At 32.8% G+C, this 20,121-nt stretch overlaps 2 protein-coding genes across 2 annotated transcripts; one reads left to right on the top strand and one right to left on the bottom strand.

Moving 5' to 3' along the window:
* The first annotated feature begins 3,251 nt into the window (after positions 1–3,251).
* LOC107812593 (protein phosphatase 2C 51-like) lies at positions 3,252–5,779 on the top strand. The gene is made up of 3 exons (XM_016637740.2): positions 3,252–4,153; positions 4,425–4,530; positions 5,257–5,779. The coding sequence occupies exons 1-3, from the start codon at positions 3,389–3,391 to the stop codon at positions 5,559–5,561; spliced, it is 1,176 nt and encodes a 391-aa protein (XP_016493226.1). The 5' UTR covers positions 3,252–3,388; the 3' UTR covers positions 5,562–5,779.
* A 741-nt stretch (positions 5,780–6,520) lies between these two features.
* LOC107812595 (endoglucanase 6-like) lies at positions 6,521–12,679 on the bottom strand. Its single transcript, XM_016637741.2, has 9 exons — positions 12,044–12,679; positions 11,582–11,794; positions 10,697–10,897; positions 9,249–9,338; positions 8,641–8,805; positions 8,166–8,450; positions 7,581–7,929; positions 7,349–7,435; positions 6,521–7,271 (listed from the first exon to the last, which is right to left on the bottom strand). Exons 1-9 carry the CDS (start codon positions 12,233–12,235, stop codon positions 6,979–6,981), a joined length of 1,875 nt encoding a protein of 624 aa, XP_016493227.1. The 5' UTR covers positions 12,236–12,679; the 3' UTR covers positions 6,521–6,978.
* Positions 12,680–20,121: the final 7,442 nt, after the last annotated feature.

Raw genomic sequence — 20,121 nt, 5'->3', positions numbered from 1 at the left:
GGCTCCCTGCACACTGGGGATGCTATCAGCATCGGGACGATAAAAAGAAGATTAGTAATTGCTTAAATTATTTTACTTTTCTAAGTATATCAATTATATTTATTAACTAAATTAATTTATTTTCAGGAAAAGAGATATGGGCGTCCAATGAGCCATGATGAGCTATTCAAGGAGACGCATATTTTAAAGAAGAAGAAAGAGGGGGATGGAGATAGGTGGGTCGAGGACCGGGCAGAGACTGCATATGTAAGCTTTTAATTTTTTTTAAGTGTTATAATTTACTTTTATAAGAATTTTTAAATACTAATTTAATTTAAAATAATGTAGGGTCGCTACCAAAGTAACGTGGGGGAATTCATTCGTAGTCAGTCAGCTGGTGAATCGGGCGAGCCAACCCAACTTTCGGACAAGAATGCTGAAAGAATATGGCTCGAGGCTGTTGGCGGTCCAAAATGGGGGAAGGTATACGGGCTTCCTACGAAAAAATTATATCGCTATAAGTGTGGAATGCAAGGAATAGGGACTTCCTCACAGGGCGAAAAACTTAATAGGGAGAGCCTCTCGGCTATGCGGGAGACAGTGACAAAGCTTACATCCGAACTAGAAGCGGCCAAGGAAAGAGAAAGGTTTAGAGATGCTCAATTCCTTGGTATGCAAGTTCAGATCAGAACTCTCCTTTCTACTGGAGCTTTTCCGTTACCCCGGTCTCATGAGTCATTGCCAGAGGCTCGACCTCCACGTGATCGTTTCTCCTGTCCTCCTCGTGATCGTTCCTCCCGTCCTTTCCGTGATCGTTTTTTCCGTCCTCCACAAGACCGTTCTCTATACCGTCTTGTAGATGAAAGTTCATCAGACGGTGACGATGTTGTAGAAAATACCCCTTGACCAATACTTTGATATACTTTGAACTAGACTAATAGAATCAGTTTTGAATTAAATCGAACAATTTTGAACTTGTTGTAATTAGTTTTTGCTTGGTTTTGGATTGTGATATTCAATTGAACTTTAATTTGTTAGTTTTAAAGTATTAATTGGATGTTTGGTTGTTGTTGTTGGATATTTGGTTGGATTTGTGGTGAATAAGAGGTTATATGTGGTGAATTGGTGGTTATTAGATGTGAATCAGGGGTATTGGTATGCTGTTTTTATTTGGCAAGTGGTGTAGCTACCAAAACAGGCATTTTCTGCCAAAATTAAACCCAAAAAACCGACCAACCTTGGTCGGTAACTAATAAAAAAAAAATTAAATTGCACATTACCGACCAAAGTTGGTAGGTTAATGTACAATGAATTCCCAGAAATTCAACATTACCGATCAAATTTGGTCGGTTTGCTGCATGTCCTGTCCAGTTTACCGACCAATTTTGGTCGGTATTTTTAAATTTTAATTATTTATAAAAATATATATTTTTCATTACAGACCAAAGTTGGTCGGTATTTTTATTAATAAATTTAATACACTGACTAAGTTTGGTCGGTAAAATTAAATTATTAAAATAATATTCCGATCAATTTTGGTCGGTATGTCAATTAAATTGTAAGATGGTTGTGTATAGCATACCGACCAATGTTGGTCGGTAATTTCCGACCAATCCGTTGTAAATTGGCTTGAACATTATGTTAGAAATTTCATATTTTCGATGGACCTCTTTAGAATATTTTTATCAGAAATTCGCTTGTTTTTAATAGTGATTAATCTTGTCTATTATCTAGAAATCTACATAAAAGATTGGTGGATTCATAAATTTTAAATTTGGAGGCAAAGGAGAGATTTTCAATTCATCTGGTCCAATTTTTACCAATTTTTTGGAAGCTGTAATAACTGAAATACAAAGTTTTTTAAGGAAAAAATAAGTAAAATTGAAAATTGATTAATTAATAATGAATTTTTTAACTCTTGTCCGATACATATAATAATGTATGCATCTATTTCTTACTTCCAATATTTAAGGATTATATTAGGTTTGATTCTGACAGTGTAAAAATTTAAAATTATCAGATTAAGTCATCAACAATAAAAGGTAATTTTTTACATAAATCAATATGATAACTAAAAAAAATAGAATAATAATCTAATGTAACTGATTAAATTATATTGATGTTGTAAAATCTTTTATATTGTAAGTTTATAAACTCATTTAAAAAACTTCATGACTTATTACGCGTTTAATCTTCTGCATTAAGAGTACGGATTAGTGGTTGACGAAATGAGTTAAGAACGTTTTAAAGTCTCAATTTCTTCGAATATTAATGGACATAGGAACCCGATATTTATATTAGTCTAAGGTAACAAATATCTACACAAACTTATCCGAAGACCAGAGAAAACAGTACATAGGTTCTGGACTGGTAATAACTCGTGATTTATTTTTTTAGGAAATAAATATCTCCATTCGTGGCCGCACAATTGGAATTGCCACGTGTAGAAGTGAGAATCAGAGAGAAACATCCACGTCCTTGTATTTGCGCCGATACAATTGCCGCCTTTACGTGTCATCTATACTCGCCACCTTTCCCTCTTTGTCACCAAATTTCCCTCACCCCTACGGAGTCGTTTGGTTTCATTACAAATATGTATAATATCTTCATAAAATTCCCACATTAATAATAATTTACTTGTGCTGTTTAAATTGATGTATATATATATATTAACTTCTTATTTTATACTTAATGAAAAATTTTTATATCATAAAAAATTATAATATATTTAAAATTATAAATTTTAAAACTCTTCCGTTATTTCTTAAATTCTGTAATCACATACATTAAAACGAAAGGAATGTTTATTACCTTTTTATAGAATACATAACTAATACCCGCATATATTTAAGATCATAAATTTTAATATCATTTTTCTTTATTTCTTAAATTCTATAATATCACATATATTAAAACGAAAAGAATGTTTGTTACCTTTTTATAAAATGCATAATTAATACTAGCATATATTATACAGAAATTTGTATTATGCAGGATAGATGTAGAAAAAAAAATGTAGATTACTAATACAAGAATTTAACATAAAAAGACCAAACTAACCCTCTTGAGTTAAATATTTTTTCTAAAAATAAATAAAGCACACATATCATAATTTCTGTATTGTTTGAATATCTACAATATTTCCTATACTATTAATACCTACGTAACCTGTAAACGAAACGACCCCTAAGACATTCCATCTTTTTAGCTTCTTCTTCTTCTTCGCTTCCCCTTTAACATCACCCCCCTCTCCTCATTTATACCCCCACCCCTCCCCCCTTACGTAAAACCATACTGCAAACTTTGTATTAAAATTCTCTCTTTGTGTCGTCCAACCTAAGTTTACTACACACCAAGTAGCAAAACAATAGCAATGTCATTAAATTGACTAGTAAGATATATAATTAGAATGATGGTATCAGATTCCAAAAATAATAAGCCAAGGAATCTGTTTCATAGAAGAGTTGTTAAATCTTACCATAAAAGACAGCAACTACAACGTATGACTACATCTTCTGAAGAAGACGGTTGTTTTGTTCCCAAAAAACAGTTTCGTGTTAAGGATGTGGGAGCGGAGGTATCAAAAAATGAACAAATTGATAGTTCATCAAACTGTACTGAGTCAAGTTCCAAGAGTACTATTACAGGAGCAGCAGCATCTGAAATATCGAGTCAAGACGACGTCTTTTATTCAGTACAACCTATAGAAAAAGAATTGAAATACGGTTTTATATCAATGATGGGGAGGAGAAGAGTAATAGAAGATGCTATAACTGTGGCGTCGCAGGTTGCTAATAATGAATTTGTTTTTTTTGCTGCATATGATGGACATGGAGGTAATAGGGTTTCACGTGCATGTCGTGATCGTTTGCATTATATTATTGAGGAGGAAATATTAGAGAGAAAAGCAAGTAATAATAATAATAATAGTAATATAGATTGGGAGAAGGTGATGATAAAATGTTTTTCCAAAATGGATGATGAAGTTATAAGAGAAGAGAATGAGGTAGAGTTGAATGAGGAGAGTGGGTATGATGACGTGGAAAGGACAACCGGGTCTGCGGCGGCGGCGGTGGTGGTAGGGAAAGAAGAGGTGGTGGTGGCTAATTGTGGTAATTGTAGGGTTGTACTTTGTAGCCGTGGTGTTGCTATACCTTTGTCAAATGACCATAAGGTCAGTATTTTTCTTAATTTCTTTTTTTTTTTATCACTGGGGGCATGTAGAAATTCGCCTATCTTGTTCATATTGTCGGTCTTAAATTCGGATGAGAATTGCATTTCGCTGATAAAATAAATAAATTAGGATGAATCCTCGTATCAAATTGAGCAAGGACTCTAATTTATTTGATACTGAAGCGTAATTATTCTTAATTTATTTGGGACAAAGTTAGTAGTTTGTAAAATTTCTAACATTTCTTAATTTGTGCTGTGTCTTTTTTGTGTAGCCTGATAGACCAGATGAGAAGAAAAGGGTAGAAGCTGCAGGCGGTAAGATTCTAAATAGGAATGGTAGTCGTGTCCAGGGAATCCTTGCAACTTCAAGATCCATAGGTACAATCCTTCTCCACTTACCATTTTTTTAATTTCTCCCCAAGAAATTTCCTACTTTGCTCCCTTTTGACTCGAACCCGCAGCTTTAGGCATGGTTGGCTGGTGGAACTAAGGTGGCAGAAGGGAGTTTGTCGAAAAATTATATTGTGTATATATAAATCCCCTGATAAATTTTTTGCATCCGTAACTTACCTCAGGGTTGGCGGTGGAGAATACTTAACACTTTAAGATTATAGCACCTCTTCTTTTTTTTCCTCTCTTTACTTTTATCCTTCTACTCAACTTATATATACGGACAATATTATGAATCTTTACTTGATTAATATATATTTTAACGAATAATTTATTTTTTCCAGCTTGTTAATTAATATTTTATGAACGGTTACCCATAAATATCTTTGAGTTTAACCTATAAGGTGAAAACGTTAGAAAAGTATTTACATATTATTTATAAGGTAATTATGGGTAAATCTCTAGTATGTAGTAAATGTCACCTGCTATCAGAAGTAAAAATTAACTGAAAGTGTGAAAAAACTTTATACAATTATTATCTATGTAATATAAATCCTTTATATATTAGGTGATTTGGTAATGTGGAACTATAAGTATAAGTTAAACACTTACTTGTAACACGATATTGGCATTAAGTTTTGCTTTCTTATTAGTTTCTGAAACAGGGGATATATCCTTGTATCTCACGTTGGTTACATAAATTCCATTAAACAGGTGATCATTATCTGAAACCATTCGTAATAGCAGAGCCAGAAGTGACAGTGTACAAACGAAACGAATGGGATGAATTTCTAGTAATTGCGACAGATGGTTTATGGGATGTAGTGTCAAATGAGGTAACCTGCGAAGTGGTAAGAAAATGTCTCGACGGACAAATTCGTAGAAGGTTACCGGAGAGAGTCGGTGCGGCGGAAGCCGCCGCACTTTTGGCGGAGCTGGCCATTGCCAAAGGAAGCAAAGACAATATTAGTGTCATAGTAGTTGAGCTTGATAAATCGAGTGACATTAAAGTTAAGTGATTTCCCAAGTTCTATCTTGTTCAAATTTTCCTACATTAGTGTGTTTTCTTGGGTGTCTAGTTTGAGAGGTTGAGTGACAAGTCCAATGTATAGTTAAAAGTGTTTTAGGTTGGTTGAGCCTTTGAGGGGGCATCATCAGACCAATCTTTAATGTATATGTACTAGAATCTTTGGGTTCGTCTCATATTGCAATAACAGTTTGTTACTTAGCCTGAAAAGTTCATATTGATGATATCTCTCGGGCGTCCACGGCTGATCCGATCAATTTTTTTAAGAGAATTTTTTTTTTGATGTTTAAAGGTATCGTCACGACTATTCAATTTGTCTGGCAAACGAGGTTCCCTAATCTCTAATATGTATGTACTAGAATGCTTGGATTCTAGCCTCGTATTGTAATAACTTCTGATAGTATGCTAGTGACTACTTAAAATTTAAGTCCGCAGTCAAATTCATAGTAATAGTACTATGTTTTACTCCATTGGGTTTGTATCTTTTTTTTTTTTTTTTTAATGTTTGGAGGCGGATTTAAGATAAGTTATGAAGTTAAGACCAACCTATTGCTTTCGACTCAAACTAGATATAAATATGCACAAGTAAGAAATGAATAAAAGAGAATACTGTCCTCAATACCATAGTCAAGTATCAGAGTTGGTGTTTAGAGAGTTTCTAATAAGGCAAAAATACCAATGTTAACCATTCTTTGAATGTAAGAATACAAAAAAGGCAGCCCGGTGCACTAAGCTCCCTTTATGCGCAAGGTCCGAGGAAGGACCGGACCACAAGGGTCAATTGTACGTAGTCTTACCTTGTATTTCTGAAGTGGCTGTTTCCACGGCCTGTGACCTCCTGGTCACAGGGCAACAATTTTACTAGTTACGACAAGACTCCACTTCGAAGGGAAGAATACAGAATGCATAAAAATATAGTAAAGCTTACAACATCACAAACAAAAACCAGAGTGAAAAGCAAAACTGATAGAAACCTTCAAGCTGCATTCAATTACAAAGGAAATGAAGACTTTAGATATAATATAGAGAAGCAAACTTTCTTTACTTCTCAACCCCTTCACTCTTTTCTCTGTCATTTTTCTTTTCTCAATACTATGTATATAAAGTGGAGGAGAAAGAGGATGAGCACTTGTTTAAACTCGTCTCTTCACTCCTTTCTTCCTCCAACTTTCTCCCTTATTAACCTAAACCTTCATTACCTTAAAGTCCTACTCAAACTGCAAACCAACCAGAAGTTGAAACTTACAGACAAACTTTCGAAAGAAAGAAAAAAAAATAGAAAAGATAAAAAGACCCCCTTGAATGCGCCGTGTAGTATAGCACTATAGCTGCACAATTCTTACATTACAACCCAAGAAAAATGTGTTTGCATTTCCTCCTCCTTAACTTCTTGTTTTTCGTTCAGTTTTTTAGACTAGAGTGTAGCTTGAAACTGAGACAATAGCAGGAGAAGCAGTGTGAATGTACACGAACTCGAGGCTTTTCCCAGCTGGTAAAGAATTTTGCCAAGCTGGGAAGATGAACGAGTCACCGTACTTTGTAAGACCCCAGAGAGGACCATAGAGCTTGGATATTGCGAGCTTCAAGTTCTTAACTGTCTTTGCGGACTTGTTAGTAACTATTGCTGAGTATCTGTAGTAAGTCTTCCCATTTAGTGCCCATGAACTAGTTGCCCTTTGTTGAATAGCAACATGAGCATTAGCTGCAGATATATTTGTTTATTAGATTCCACTAAAACATTGGTCTATTCATTGACAGAAGAATAGCAAGTGAAAATACCTGGAACTGGAATTACTCTTGGCCTTGGAGCTGGAGTTACTTTTCCCCGTGGCGCTGGCTTTGGAACTGGCTTTGGTGCAGGAACAACTGCAAGACGCATAGAAAAAAATTCTCAGCATAAAACTTTGATATAACTACTACAACAACATCATCTCAATCCCAAACAAGTTGCATCAGGTTCATAGCAAGCATAAAACTAGTCTGGACGATGTTAATTCACTAAAAAAAATACCTGGGAGGAGCTGATTGTAACCACTATGACCAGCATGGAGTCTTGCCAACACGCCAATCAACGGAGCATTGTTGTAAGTGGCAGGCTCAGTTTGCTCATAGTTGTCTCTTTCATCGGCAAAGTTGTCATAGGCATCAGGTCCACCAACAATGGCACCAGTGAGGAGATTAGGGTCGCTCGCCTTTCTGCTATACCAGGTGGCATATCCTCCACGGCAGGTAACAAAAGTTGGATTAACCTTAATAGAGACTATAGAAGAACCTCTGTGGTGTACTTGTCTTGGGTAATTGCTTCCATATCCCACCATGTAACTTGTCGCTCTCGGATTATCTCCAAGAATGTAGTCCACCTAAAACATGCAGGAGTTAGTCAATGTAAATCCAATATTTTGAGGCTTCCAATTATGCATTTAACTTATATAGTATATACTATGATGGCTGTTGTCGCAAGTAACATGCCTTATTTTACAGGTTACTGATCTAACCTTTTATGGCAGATACATGTTGCGATCTTTTAGATAACTTACACTTTCAGTATATGTATAAGTTAAACTCGTTAATTATCTATTCAAATTAATATTTTTACCTGTGACTTGGCAAAAGAGAGGAGCTCATTTGGAGATACATAACCAGAAGAACACTTGAGGTATTTGCCGGCGGAAGTCAAATAGTCAGAATAAACAGAGGCAAGGAATGAAGCACTTGTAACAAATTGCATATTGTTCCATCTCTGCCTAAAGATGAGACCACCAGGAGTTTTCTGGGCATTTCGGTTACCCTTTCCGAGGCACGAACACATGAAGTTCTCTGCTTTTTGTTGGTACCTCTCAAATACAGGTGCATTGTGACCAGCTTTCCCTGACATCAAGATCTGCCAACAGACATACCAATTAGTTATCTGCCTATGAAACTACAAAGGGATCGTTTGGTTTGAAGACAAGTTAGCTGGGATTAGTTATGCTGCGATTAGTTATCCTGATCCTGGTTTATCGTTTGATTCATGTTTATTTATGTTACCGTCGAGTTGAAATTTCTAAACTCTTTTAACATAATTTTTTTACCTGAGAAACAAGAGTTTGGACACCAGCATACTTGACATCCCAGCCAAATTCAGTCATGGACCAACCAGTTCCACCAAGTGCATCTCCATTCCTTCCTAAGTAATTCAAGTAAAATTGATTGTTTGATGCCTTGTACAACCATGCTGCTGCCCATAATAATTCATCCTGTAACAACAAACATTCCCAAAAAAAAATACTTATTAAATTTTACAATTCTTAAAGAAAACGATTAAGTTATTATATTGACAATATAAAAAAAAGTAAGTTAATCGGTTATTGCTAGTTATTAAACTATTTTCAAAATTATCATATCCGGCTTGTTATAGCATTATTACATGTTATTGTAACAATATACAAACTTAAAACACTTAAGACTAAAGTTGTAGGGTAGTTAATTAAATATTGTTACCTAATTGACAAAGTTTAGAATTTACAAATATCAATAATAATTGCGCATCAATCCCAAATTAGTAGAAATCGGCTATATATATATATCTGTACCGCTTCATTTAAATTCAACTTATGTCATCATTATTTGAAATAAAATAAATAAAATAAAAACGACATGAGACTGAAAAAGAAAAGAATAAGATGCTAGAATAACATACCGCGTATCCACTGACAGATCGGTAATATTTTTGGGCCACAGTAATACTGCTATCATATTTGCCCCTATATTTGTCAGCAAATTCGAAGAGCTGAAAACAACAGTAACAAATTGTAAGTTGAGCAGGTAAAATGATGAAATACAATCAAAATAACAAGGGTATATTAGGAACTAAAAAAAAATATTTGTTGGGAAAGAAGTTGTGCATCGTATGATAGTACGGTACAACTGCACCGACAGTCCTCCACATCACGTGGCAAAAGCGATGCTTAAGGATCAAAAGATGTGGACGGTTAACATTTGGCGAGTACATAAGATCACACGGTTACTAAAACAGTACCCGTGATTAACGGCAAATCTGTTCCTTGTGGCCCCCACCATGATCCTTTATTTACGCCGAAAGATTTTGCTACCATTTACACCGGCAGCTAATGACCTAATGTTATTAATGCTCATTATTATTCAAGCTCAAAAGAGCAAAATTTAATTATTTCACATTATTACAACCGTGAAAAATGAAAAATAAATTACTTGTATTATAAAGTTATACCTATGTATGTTTATGAAGAGGAGCTTGGCGTAACTGTTAGAGTTAGTTGTTTTGCAACCAGAGCTCTTGTAAAAATGTAAGGTTAAGCTGCTCACAACGTATCCTTGTGGTAAGGACTAGATCAATCTCCTAATGATAATATTATAGAGCAATCTTTAATGCAGCTGAATAAGGTTAATTGGCACCTCATATTCTAATTATTACAAATGTTAATTGGCCAAATTTGGGGAAAGAAAACACAATTACTAGTATGGGCCCTGACCTAACATCACCCAACGCACATGGATCCTTTACCTTTTAAAAAGGTAGGACAAGACCAACAACGTCGTAAGACTATTCTTAGTGTACTAGTGAGGAAAGGAATAAATTATTTTACCTAAAAGTTTAGTACTTTGATAATATAATTAAGTTATATAAAAATAATTTCTATTATCAATAAATATTAATTTGTGATAGATTGATAGTATGTTAATTTTTTTAATTTCTCATCCGTTTGATATACGCTTTGAAAACCAATTAAATCAAGATTCTGACCAAAATATCTCATATTAAATGATAAGTGTTTACTAGTAAAATAATTTTATATTTAACGCTCCAACCTGAAGTTTTTTTCTGGAATTTATTGTGGGCGTTAGAGAAATGAATGAAAAGTAGCAATACGCCCCCACAACTAACCTACACCGACAAACAAGTAGCCCTGACAAAAAAGCTGAGCTAATCGTAACTACCTAATTACTCGGGACCCTTAACTAACATGCGCCCTTTTCCCAACACCGAACTAACATGCGCCAGTCTCTCAGTCCACACACTGAAGACTGAGCCACTTTTTAGCTTTTAACTAAAAAAACAAAGAGATCATTAGTACAGTACTAAATCATATAATTAATGTAATTAATTACCTGATGTGCATGGTTAAGTAGCTCATTAGCATAGCCAGGGTTATAGCGGCGGAAGACGATGGAAGCGGCGGCCATGGCGGCGGCAGTCTCTCCGGCAAGGTCCGAACCAGGATGGTTCGGGTCAATTCTGTAAGCAGCTCTTGATGTAGTCATATCTTCTGGTCTTTGCCAACAGTAATGGTCTGTGTTACCATCTCCTACCTAACAAAATCACAATCAATTCGTTAATCACCAAATCCCAATTATTAAACTTAATTAGTTTCTTAAAACCCAAATAATTTACATAAAACAACATTCCATTTTGTCCAATTTATGTCTATTAAATTAGTTTTAAGACACTTCTATTCCATTGAAAATGACATTAAGCACATGCCACTTAATTATAAAAACAAACAAAAAATCAATACTTCAATTATCTTACATAAAACTTTTAAGTGTCTGTTAGGTGAACTGCGAATAGTGATAGTAAATATTTACTCACCCGATATTAGTATTAAATCAAGCAATTTAAACATAGTAATACATATAACTTAACCATAATCGAATGATAAACTTGTAAACGTAAAAATCATATATCCCGTATTCATTGAAAAGTAACGTCACATCAACTATAATAGCCCCAGTTGTGTCATTCTAAGAGATGTTGGGTGTATAAGTAAAGAGGCATTACATCTTTGTGACACATTTTAATGTCGTGGGGACTTATGCCCAAAACGCACAATATAACAAGTGGGTTGGGCAGTTACGTTAGACAAGTGAAGTCTAAGGCCGATAGTGTATATGAAGCATTGCTTTTCTATAGACTTTCAGCTCAGGAACAACGACTGTCAAACAATATAACATCGGATACGGATAAATTTTAACTGTAGTGAGAATGTAATTTACCTCTCCATAAAGAACATAAGGTTCAGGGTGAGCTTTGAGGAGATAATCAGTACCCCATTTAACAGCATCCATAGCATGACCAAGTTCACCACTAGCAGCCATTTGCCTACCATATTCTAAAATACTCCATGACATCATTGTAATAGTAAATGCCATTGGCAAACCAAATTTCACATTGTCTCCCGCATCATAGTACCCTCCCACCAAATCAATCTGCACACCAAAAAAAAAAATCCCCAAAAATGTTAACATTTTATCAAATGGAAATGAACCAAGAAAGTATAAATTAGACACACAAATGGACAGTTCGTGAACTAAACTCTCGCTATGCGGCAGTCGAAAAAGAGCCGGACCACAAGAGTCTATTGTATTCAGCCATACACTGATTTCACGGGTGGGTCGAACTCATAGTATCATGTTAGCAACTTTACAAAAATTAGACAAAAAAATAAAAAAAATTACCCCACTAGCTTTTCCATCATTAAGACCAGAATTTCCTCTCCAATGAACTCTTTGGTTATGAGGAAGATAACCAGATCTTTGAGCTTCATAAAACAGAAAGCTCTTACTTAGTGCTTCACCATAATTATGGCCAGCAAATGCTAAAGGAAGAACCCCCATTACTAAAAACAAACAACCGACAAAACTCTTCATTGTTACACGGTCGACAAATAATAAAGGGTGAGCTACAAAACTTAACTATGTAGATCTGCTTTTGTGTACAATGGTTATGTGTATAAGTACATATAAAATCAACAATGGCAACAATGTTGGCGTGTTTATCAGTTAAAAACTTTCTGATAAACTCACCAAAGAAGAGAGAAAAAAAGACACTTAAAGAAAGAAAGCAAAGAAGAGGGAAGTGTAGGGATTTGGAGGAAGGGGAAGAGCTTAAAAGCAGTATATATGGTGGAGGGAAGAGAAGGTGCCAAAAATTCAGAAAATGTTAAGAGATCAATTAATGCGCTTTGTGTTTATTGTTTTAGTAATATTTTGGAAATTCAAAAACAATTAAAAAATAATAATTAGGGGATGGAGAAAAAATGGTATGAAAGAGGGGGTAGTGCCATGTGCTTTTGTTCGGCGCTTTTACAGTACAAAATTGAGCAGACAATTAGGGGGAAGATTTAAGTAATATTTTACTATTAAAAGGAGGTAATGGGGCTTGAGAGTTACCAAAAGGAGAAAGAAGAAAAAGGTAAGTTGTGTGAAGAGAAAGAGTCAAAAGAGTTTCTGAAAATTGTCTGTATAGTGTTTTTGTGTTTCGCACTGTTAATATGAGGAACTAAAAGAAAATAGATTGGATGAAGGGAAACTTTGTTCAACAATAAATTTGTTTCCGTATAACTTATAGATTACGGGTTCGAGCCATGAAAATAGTTATTAATGTTTGCATTATCGTAGGTTGTCTACTATAGAAAGGTGTGGAGGTTGAAAATTATGGTAGAAAGTTAGTAGGTAGTCGTGCGTTTCTCTTTGACTTCTATAATTCGATAGTATTAGTGCTAGTATGGAACCTTTTTTTTCTTAGTGTGCTATATTCACATGTCTTGTTCTGTTATTACTTGTCATTAGTAATTTCGTAGTTTGCTGGCAGTACTTCGTTCACATTCTCATTTGCTCCCTTGGATTTAGTTTTCTACATATATTGTTTTGCTATTATTTATTATCGGTACCTCTTTCATATTCTTTGTTACTATCTTCGATTTAATTTTCTAATTATTTGCCTTGTTATTATTTGTTATCAAGGCTTCTTTCATCTTCTTTAGCGAAAAGTCTATCGGAAACAGTCTCTCTGTCCTGGCAGTGTAGGGATAAGGTTGCGTACATCATACTCTCCCTAGACTCCACTTGTGGATTATACTAGGTTGTTGTTGTTGTTGTGTTGTTGTCTACATCACACTCTTAGGAAAACGAGCCTTCCCCGAATCCTACTTGAATACGGGATACTTTATACATCGGATTGCCCAAAAAAAATTAGATTGGATAGTAATAATGATATTTGGTTTGAGCTCATATTATTAAAAGTTAACCCCAATTTCAAATTATTTTTATCCACTTGGTATTTCGTATTTATACTTGGGTTTTGACTAATTCGGATTCGCGGATCGTAAAACTCATTCAATGAGAGTTGCTCAAGACCTTTGATAAAAAGTAAAAGCTCTTATCCATCTCTCTCCAGTCCTTGGTTGTCAAAAATTCTAATACTACTATAATATCTGCCACTCTTTTATGGACTATTTTGCATGTTTGATATTCGGATTCACTAATTCGACTAAATTTAAATTCACATCTAGAAATTACGCTATATGAGATTGGCCAAAATACAAAATTGGTTGGTCGGTTGAAATTAATTGCATTCGTTATCCAACAAAATGCATAAAATATCTATATTATTTGTATATAATACACACACACGCATATATATAAGATTTTAGTGCTCCTATGGAAGAGTTCATTTCCATAACCTATTATATGATAATTTTATTCTTCTATACTTAAGCATCGTTTGTCCGTAAAAAAAAATACTTTTTTTTCAAAAAAGAAAATTAAAAAATATATTTGTCAATGAAATTTTACATGTTTTTGAATTTTTTTCGAAAATGAGTTTTTAAAAAAATTCAGAATATTTTTTCCCACTCATAATTTCAAGTTTTAAATACTATTTTTTAACTTAACTTCAAATACTACTGTTTTTTAAAAATTATAATTTTTATGTCGAAAAACCTACTTAGTGTTTCGAATTATAGCTTCTTATTCTTTTTTGTTCTTCATTTTTTTCCCTCTAAATCATTTAACTATAACAAAAAGGGTTCCCATTTGTCTAATTGGACCAGGGCTTTGTTAATTAGCCTGGCGCAAGTGTCGTAGTATAAGTTAATCTTGAATAGAGACAAAACCCAAAAGATTGAAAGAATCATTGTATTTGTATGTGGAAAAGATTGGCATTCCTAAATGGTCATAAGAAATCTACTCGAACAGTGTGCAAGTATTTACACGTTTCATTTACGAAGTTGAAAAATTAATATTTCAGTCAAAGGTAAAGTGCACTCGCCACAACTAAGTTAAAGGAGTTACCTTTTGTTCAAACTCTTTTTTGGTTTTCCATTTGGAGCTTAGTATTCACTTTAGGACCTTGAATTCGCTAAAGAAAAATTACATTTTACCAACAAATTTCATTTTCTCTGCATTAAGAGTAGAACGATATTATTCAACCCACCACAATATTAATAGTTTTTGCTCTTTACCCTAACACCAATGAGCATACTCATAGCATAACCTAATGTTTTAAGAAAATACTTTTTAGAGTATCATGCACTACTGTATTATCAGTTAAAATAGGTCATATTATTGATTTAACTTCTTGTGAATAGTTACTTATAACGGCGAAGGGCCAAATATATTCTTGTACTTTTGAAAATGGTTTTAAAATACCCCTATTATACTATTGGACTATATATACCCTTCCTGTCATACTTTGGAACAAATATACCCTTATTTTGGATGGAGTGCCACGTGTCAACACCAGATGAAAACGACCAATTTCTTTTTTTTACTCGATTCATTTTAAAAAACCCACCACCCGACCCGTTTTAAAATTTAGTTTTTTTAAAGCATATATTTTGTAAAAACTAATTTTTTTTTTGTAAAAACTGAAAAAAAAAATTGCAAAATATATATTTTTAAGTCTTTTCAGATTTTTTAAAGTATGTTTTTTGTAAAAACTGAAAAAAAATAATATTTTTTTAAAAAAATGCTTTAAAAATTAAAAAATATATATTCTGTAAAAACTGGAAAATATATATATATATTTCAGTTTTTTCAGTTTTTTAAAGTATTTTTTGTAAAATCTGAAAAAAAAAAAGAATTTGCAAAATATTTTTATTTTTTTAAAACTAATGCATATGTAGTCCACTGCTTTAGGAGAGTCTTTTTTTCCAGTTTTTTAAAAAAATATTTTTTTTCAGTTTTTACAAAAACAATACTTTAAAAAAACTGAAAAGACTTAAAAATATATATTTTGCAATTTTTTTTTCCAGTTTTTACAGAATATATATTTTTCAGTTTTTAAAGCATTTTTTAAAAAAATATTTTTTTTTCAGTTTTTAAAAAAAAAAATGAAAAGACTTAAAAATATATATTTTGCAAATCTCTTTTTTTTTTTCTTTTCAGTTTTTACAAAAAATAATAATTAGTTTTTACAAAATATATGCTTTAAAAAAATTGAATTTTAAAACGGGTCGGGTGGTGGGTTTTTTAAAACAGATCGGGTAAAAAAAAAGAAATGAGTCGTTTTCATCTGGTGCTGACACGTGGCACTCCATCCAAAATAAGGGTATATTTGTTCCAAAGTATGACGAGAAGGGTATATATAGCCCAATAGTATAACTATGGGTATTTTTAGACCATTTTCGAAAGTACAGGGATATATTTGACCCTTCGCCGTTTCTAAAATACCTCTATTGTATACTCCCTTCGTCTTCAATTATCTGTTGTATTTTCTAAAAATAGTTGTCTCAAATTATTTTTTATTTTAGAAGTTCAAGACAAAATCAATTATATTTTTTCATTTTACCCTTAATAATAAATGTTCTTGAAGATGGACATAGCATATAAGTAGAATAAATATTCAATGAAGGGAGATTATATCTTAAGACATAAATAAGGGTAAAATAGTTCAACTCTCCTCCTAATTAATGTTTTAACACGATAGATAACTTGAGATGAAGGGAGTATATAATTTGAGTTACAATCAATAAATGTGCTTATATACCTCTTACATCAAATATTAATTAGTGCATTTGCGTTCTACTTTTGTCTTTAATATTGTTGGTAAATCCCCAATTTGATTTTTCGAATTCGTTCGGTTTTCTCAGCCAAATCAAGGAAATGTTAGCTGGTGTTTCATTATGATTCAGGAATATTGACGATAAATACATTTCAAACGTGTTCATATAATCAAACTTGCATTTATCAGATTTTTTCAACTGTAGCTTAAAATGTTAATGACTACTATTTACCATCTTTAGAATAGAAGAATGGTCCCTTTTTTCGAGGGATGTTGCAATGCGAATAAACAAATATAAAGTTCATTTCTTTTTATTTTTATAGGACTATGGAATACAAAATTATGAAATTTAAAGAGCCAAAACAAATACACATATAATTATTTTACCTTGCCTAATACAGTTATACCAAGCATTCGGTCTTTGTCGAATCTAGAGTAACACCATTAAATTATGTTCGAATAGTTGAGTGATCGTTGACTATTAACCAGAATGCACATATATAAGACTTAGTTAGACAAAGAAAAGGGATTGCTTGATAAAAAATTACTCATATGTATCTCGATGTGCTGTTGAGGAACTGAAAACCCTTTTCGAACAAATGATAGGTAATTAAGAAAATAAAGATATTCTATTTGTTATGAAAAATAAATGCATTACTATAAATTATAATGTCTCGAGGCTTACGCATTGCCTCATAGTTCCGTCTTTTAAATTATTGGTTCGCGCTTAAGCGTTTTGGAGCTGTTAGTTGATTTAAAACCGAACAACCCGACAAACAACACTACCGTCATTAAAATTTCTACCTAATATTGCCCTTCCACCATTTTCACATTACCACCGACAGCCCAAATGTAATTCAAATTTAACCCTCTTACGGCTAGTTAAAGAGTAAAAAAGTTACATGGCATTCTCGTTATTTATCCAAACAGTCTGCCCACTTTCACAAATCATCAAAAGGGAGAATAAGAGAGGATGGAAAAAAAAAAGATAAATAAATTGAGGACCTCAATCTGTGTCATCTACTTCAACCGTAATCAACGGCCGGTGGAAATAAAAGAGGAAAATTCTATTATTTTCTCAATTTATTTTTCACGTTATAAAAGGTAAAAACATTCTATTTAATTGGTCATAAAAAACCATCAAATATGCGGAATTATAAATAAGATCTGTTAACCCTTAATTAAATATGAAAAAATCGTGATAGTGATTTATTTTTTTTAACGTGCGAATTAATTGGAGTCTCAATATGGATACTGAACACATGATAAGAAATTAAAAAAAAATTATATATGAAAAGAAAGAACAAAATAGAAAAGGAGAAAGAATTGGGGACCCATACTTGTGTCTTTTATTTTAACCGCAATTAACGGCCAGTGTGGATAGAGGAAGAAAATCATATTGTTCTTTTTTATTTTGCACTTTATAAAAAGTGATTCGTTTTTTTATTTATTATTTTTATTTATATAACCATGAAAAAGTAGTGGGAACAAGAAATAAAAAGACGTTACTCATAAGTCAAAAGGCAAGGCTCCGCGATTACCGGCAGACGCCGGTTTATTGACGGTCACGGCAAGCTTAAGCCTTCCTTTTTATAGTTAATTAACGTTTAATCATTTTTTTATTTGTTCTAATTAGCGTGTCAACCCTTGAAATTGATCCTTAATTGTACTGTAAATGCATTTTTATGGGTTGTTTATTAGAGTCAAATTCGTTATCTTTGACTGTAAAAGTTTTAATGTACTTTGAAATGTAGAAGTAATTTTTTTTTGAATGATTAAAGTTCGGTGTTGTCGAGGTTTAAGTGTGGATACTAAAAAGCATTCCACAATTAGTGTATTAAGCTGCAATAATTAAGTTTTCAATTTGAGAAGAAAGCTATCATATTCTTTTTGTTTGATAATTTATAGCTATTCTAATATTTTGTAATTGGTCAATTGCATGAATAGTAATAATCAGCATAACTTTTAAATTGCATTTACCATAATTTACTCAAAGATTTTGATTACAAAATTGTTATTCTCTAACTTTAACCATTCAATATTTGAAATTAAAAGATTTTTTATTCGTACAATTCGACTCGTTTCTAGTGCCAAACACAAAGGCGAAGCTAGTAGCATGCTACGAGTTCGGCGAATCCACTAATTTTTGGTCAAATAATATATTTATATTAAATAATTTATTAAATATGTATAAATATTAAGTTCAGAACCCAATTATTAATACTTAAAAAATTTCTGTCTAAAATTTTCCGTTTCCATGTACTCCTATGATTCCCATTACTTTTATGTCCCTCCTTTTTTTTTTCTTTATTGTTTTGTTTTGTTGGGGTGTGTGGTTGTACCAAATTCTTGAATCTTGAGCATATATACAGTGGAGATATGCATTCAAATTGGCATACAAAATAGTACATGTAAAGTTCAAAATTCAAATGACTTTTGCAATTAATGTAAGAGGGAAAAGCAGCGTAAACTTAGCGATTTGCCCAATTTGATAAGCAAATTAAGTATTTAATTAAGAAACAGTGGTGTTTAACAACTTAAAAACACAGTTTCTAAGTGGGATGTTGCTTAAGCTTGCAATTAATCCAGATATTATGCAACCGTCATTTGACCTAGTCTTGGACTTTGGAATTTTTCAGCTACCCAAAAACATAGTTTTTTCATTTTATTCAGTCAATGCATTTTTATACTTTATTGTTAATTAAAAATACATTATTTTATAATTGAACACCCACAAATCTACAAGTTCAAAATGGCATGTCTTCCGGGAAGCTTCTGAATTTTTTAATTAACAACTTTTTTCGTGCATTAATGTTGTCTTCTAAACCAAGTAAGTAATTGTTTAATAATTTATATATGTCAATGGATTTTCAACTATAAAATGCTTAGTTGTTCAAACAAGCAATTGCGTGGAAACTTGTTAATCTAAGATCCACTTCCACCGTTAGCTAAGAATTAACTTTTTTTTGAATCCGCACGGGCATATTTTTGGTCGAATTTAAAATTTAAATTTTAAGAGTTTGAATTTGGAATTTACCAAATGTCACACGTATACAATGGCAATATTGTTGTTGCTAGTATAGAGCTGCTCCAACACATAATTCTTAAGTTTGGAAATTATGTCGGATCAATTTTACGAGCTTCCAAAATCCAATAAAGTCAATTACTACGATTATTATGGTTCATTCAATTGGTAAGTCTAATTGATTCATAGCTTCTCGACCATGTATTATGTTCTTGCATTATAGTAATAAATTTTCTACGTAAAAATTATGGCAAAAAAATAAAGCCAATATAATGCGTAATTACTTTTTTTTCTCCTCAATTATATGAGTATATATATCATGGTGCACGAGGACAGTCTATCAATTATATTAAAGAAACTTCCTAATCAATTCCTACATAAATTCCAATATCGAAGGAAATCCAGAGAATAGCCATGTGAAGTATGTGAAGGCAACACCAAATGGCGAAACAAAATTGTCTTGGGATGCATTAGGAATGCAGAAAACAGATAGGCAATCACATGAGATATTTTTCATGAATTAATCCATGAAACTATCGTTAATAATATACAATGAGAAAAATACATCTCCATCAGCTTTCCCAGTCAGAGTTTATCTAGTGCAGTTATAGTTTCGGTGTGATTTGCGAGTTATTGCACAATGAGCAGATTATCCAGCGTACACCGAAGGATAGCGGATGCAGATTTTTCTGAAAATTTTACCAAAAAAAAAAAAAACAATGAGAA

Source organism: Nicotiana tabacum, chromosome 23 (genome assembly GCF_000715075.1).
Source record: "Nicotiana tabacum cultivar K326 chromosome 23, ASM71507v2, whole genome shotgun sequence".
NCBI classification, from domain to species: Eukaryota; Viridiplantae; Streptophyta; class Magnoliopsida; order Solanales; family Solanaceae; genus Nicotiana; species Nicotiana tabacum.
This window is presented reverse-complemented; position numbering and strand designations above follow the sequence as displayed.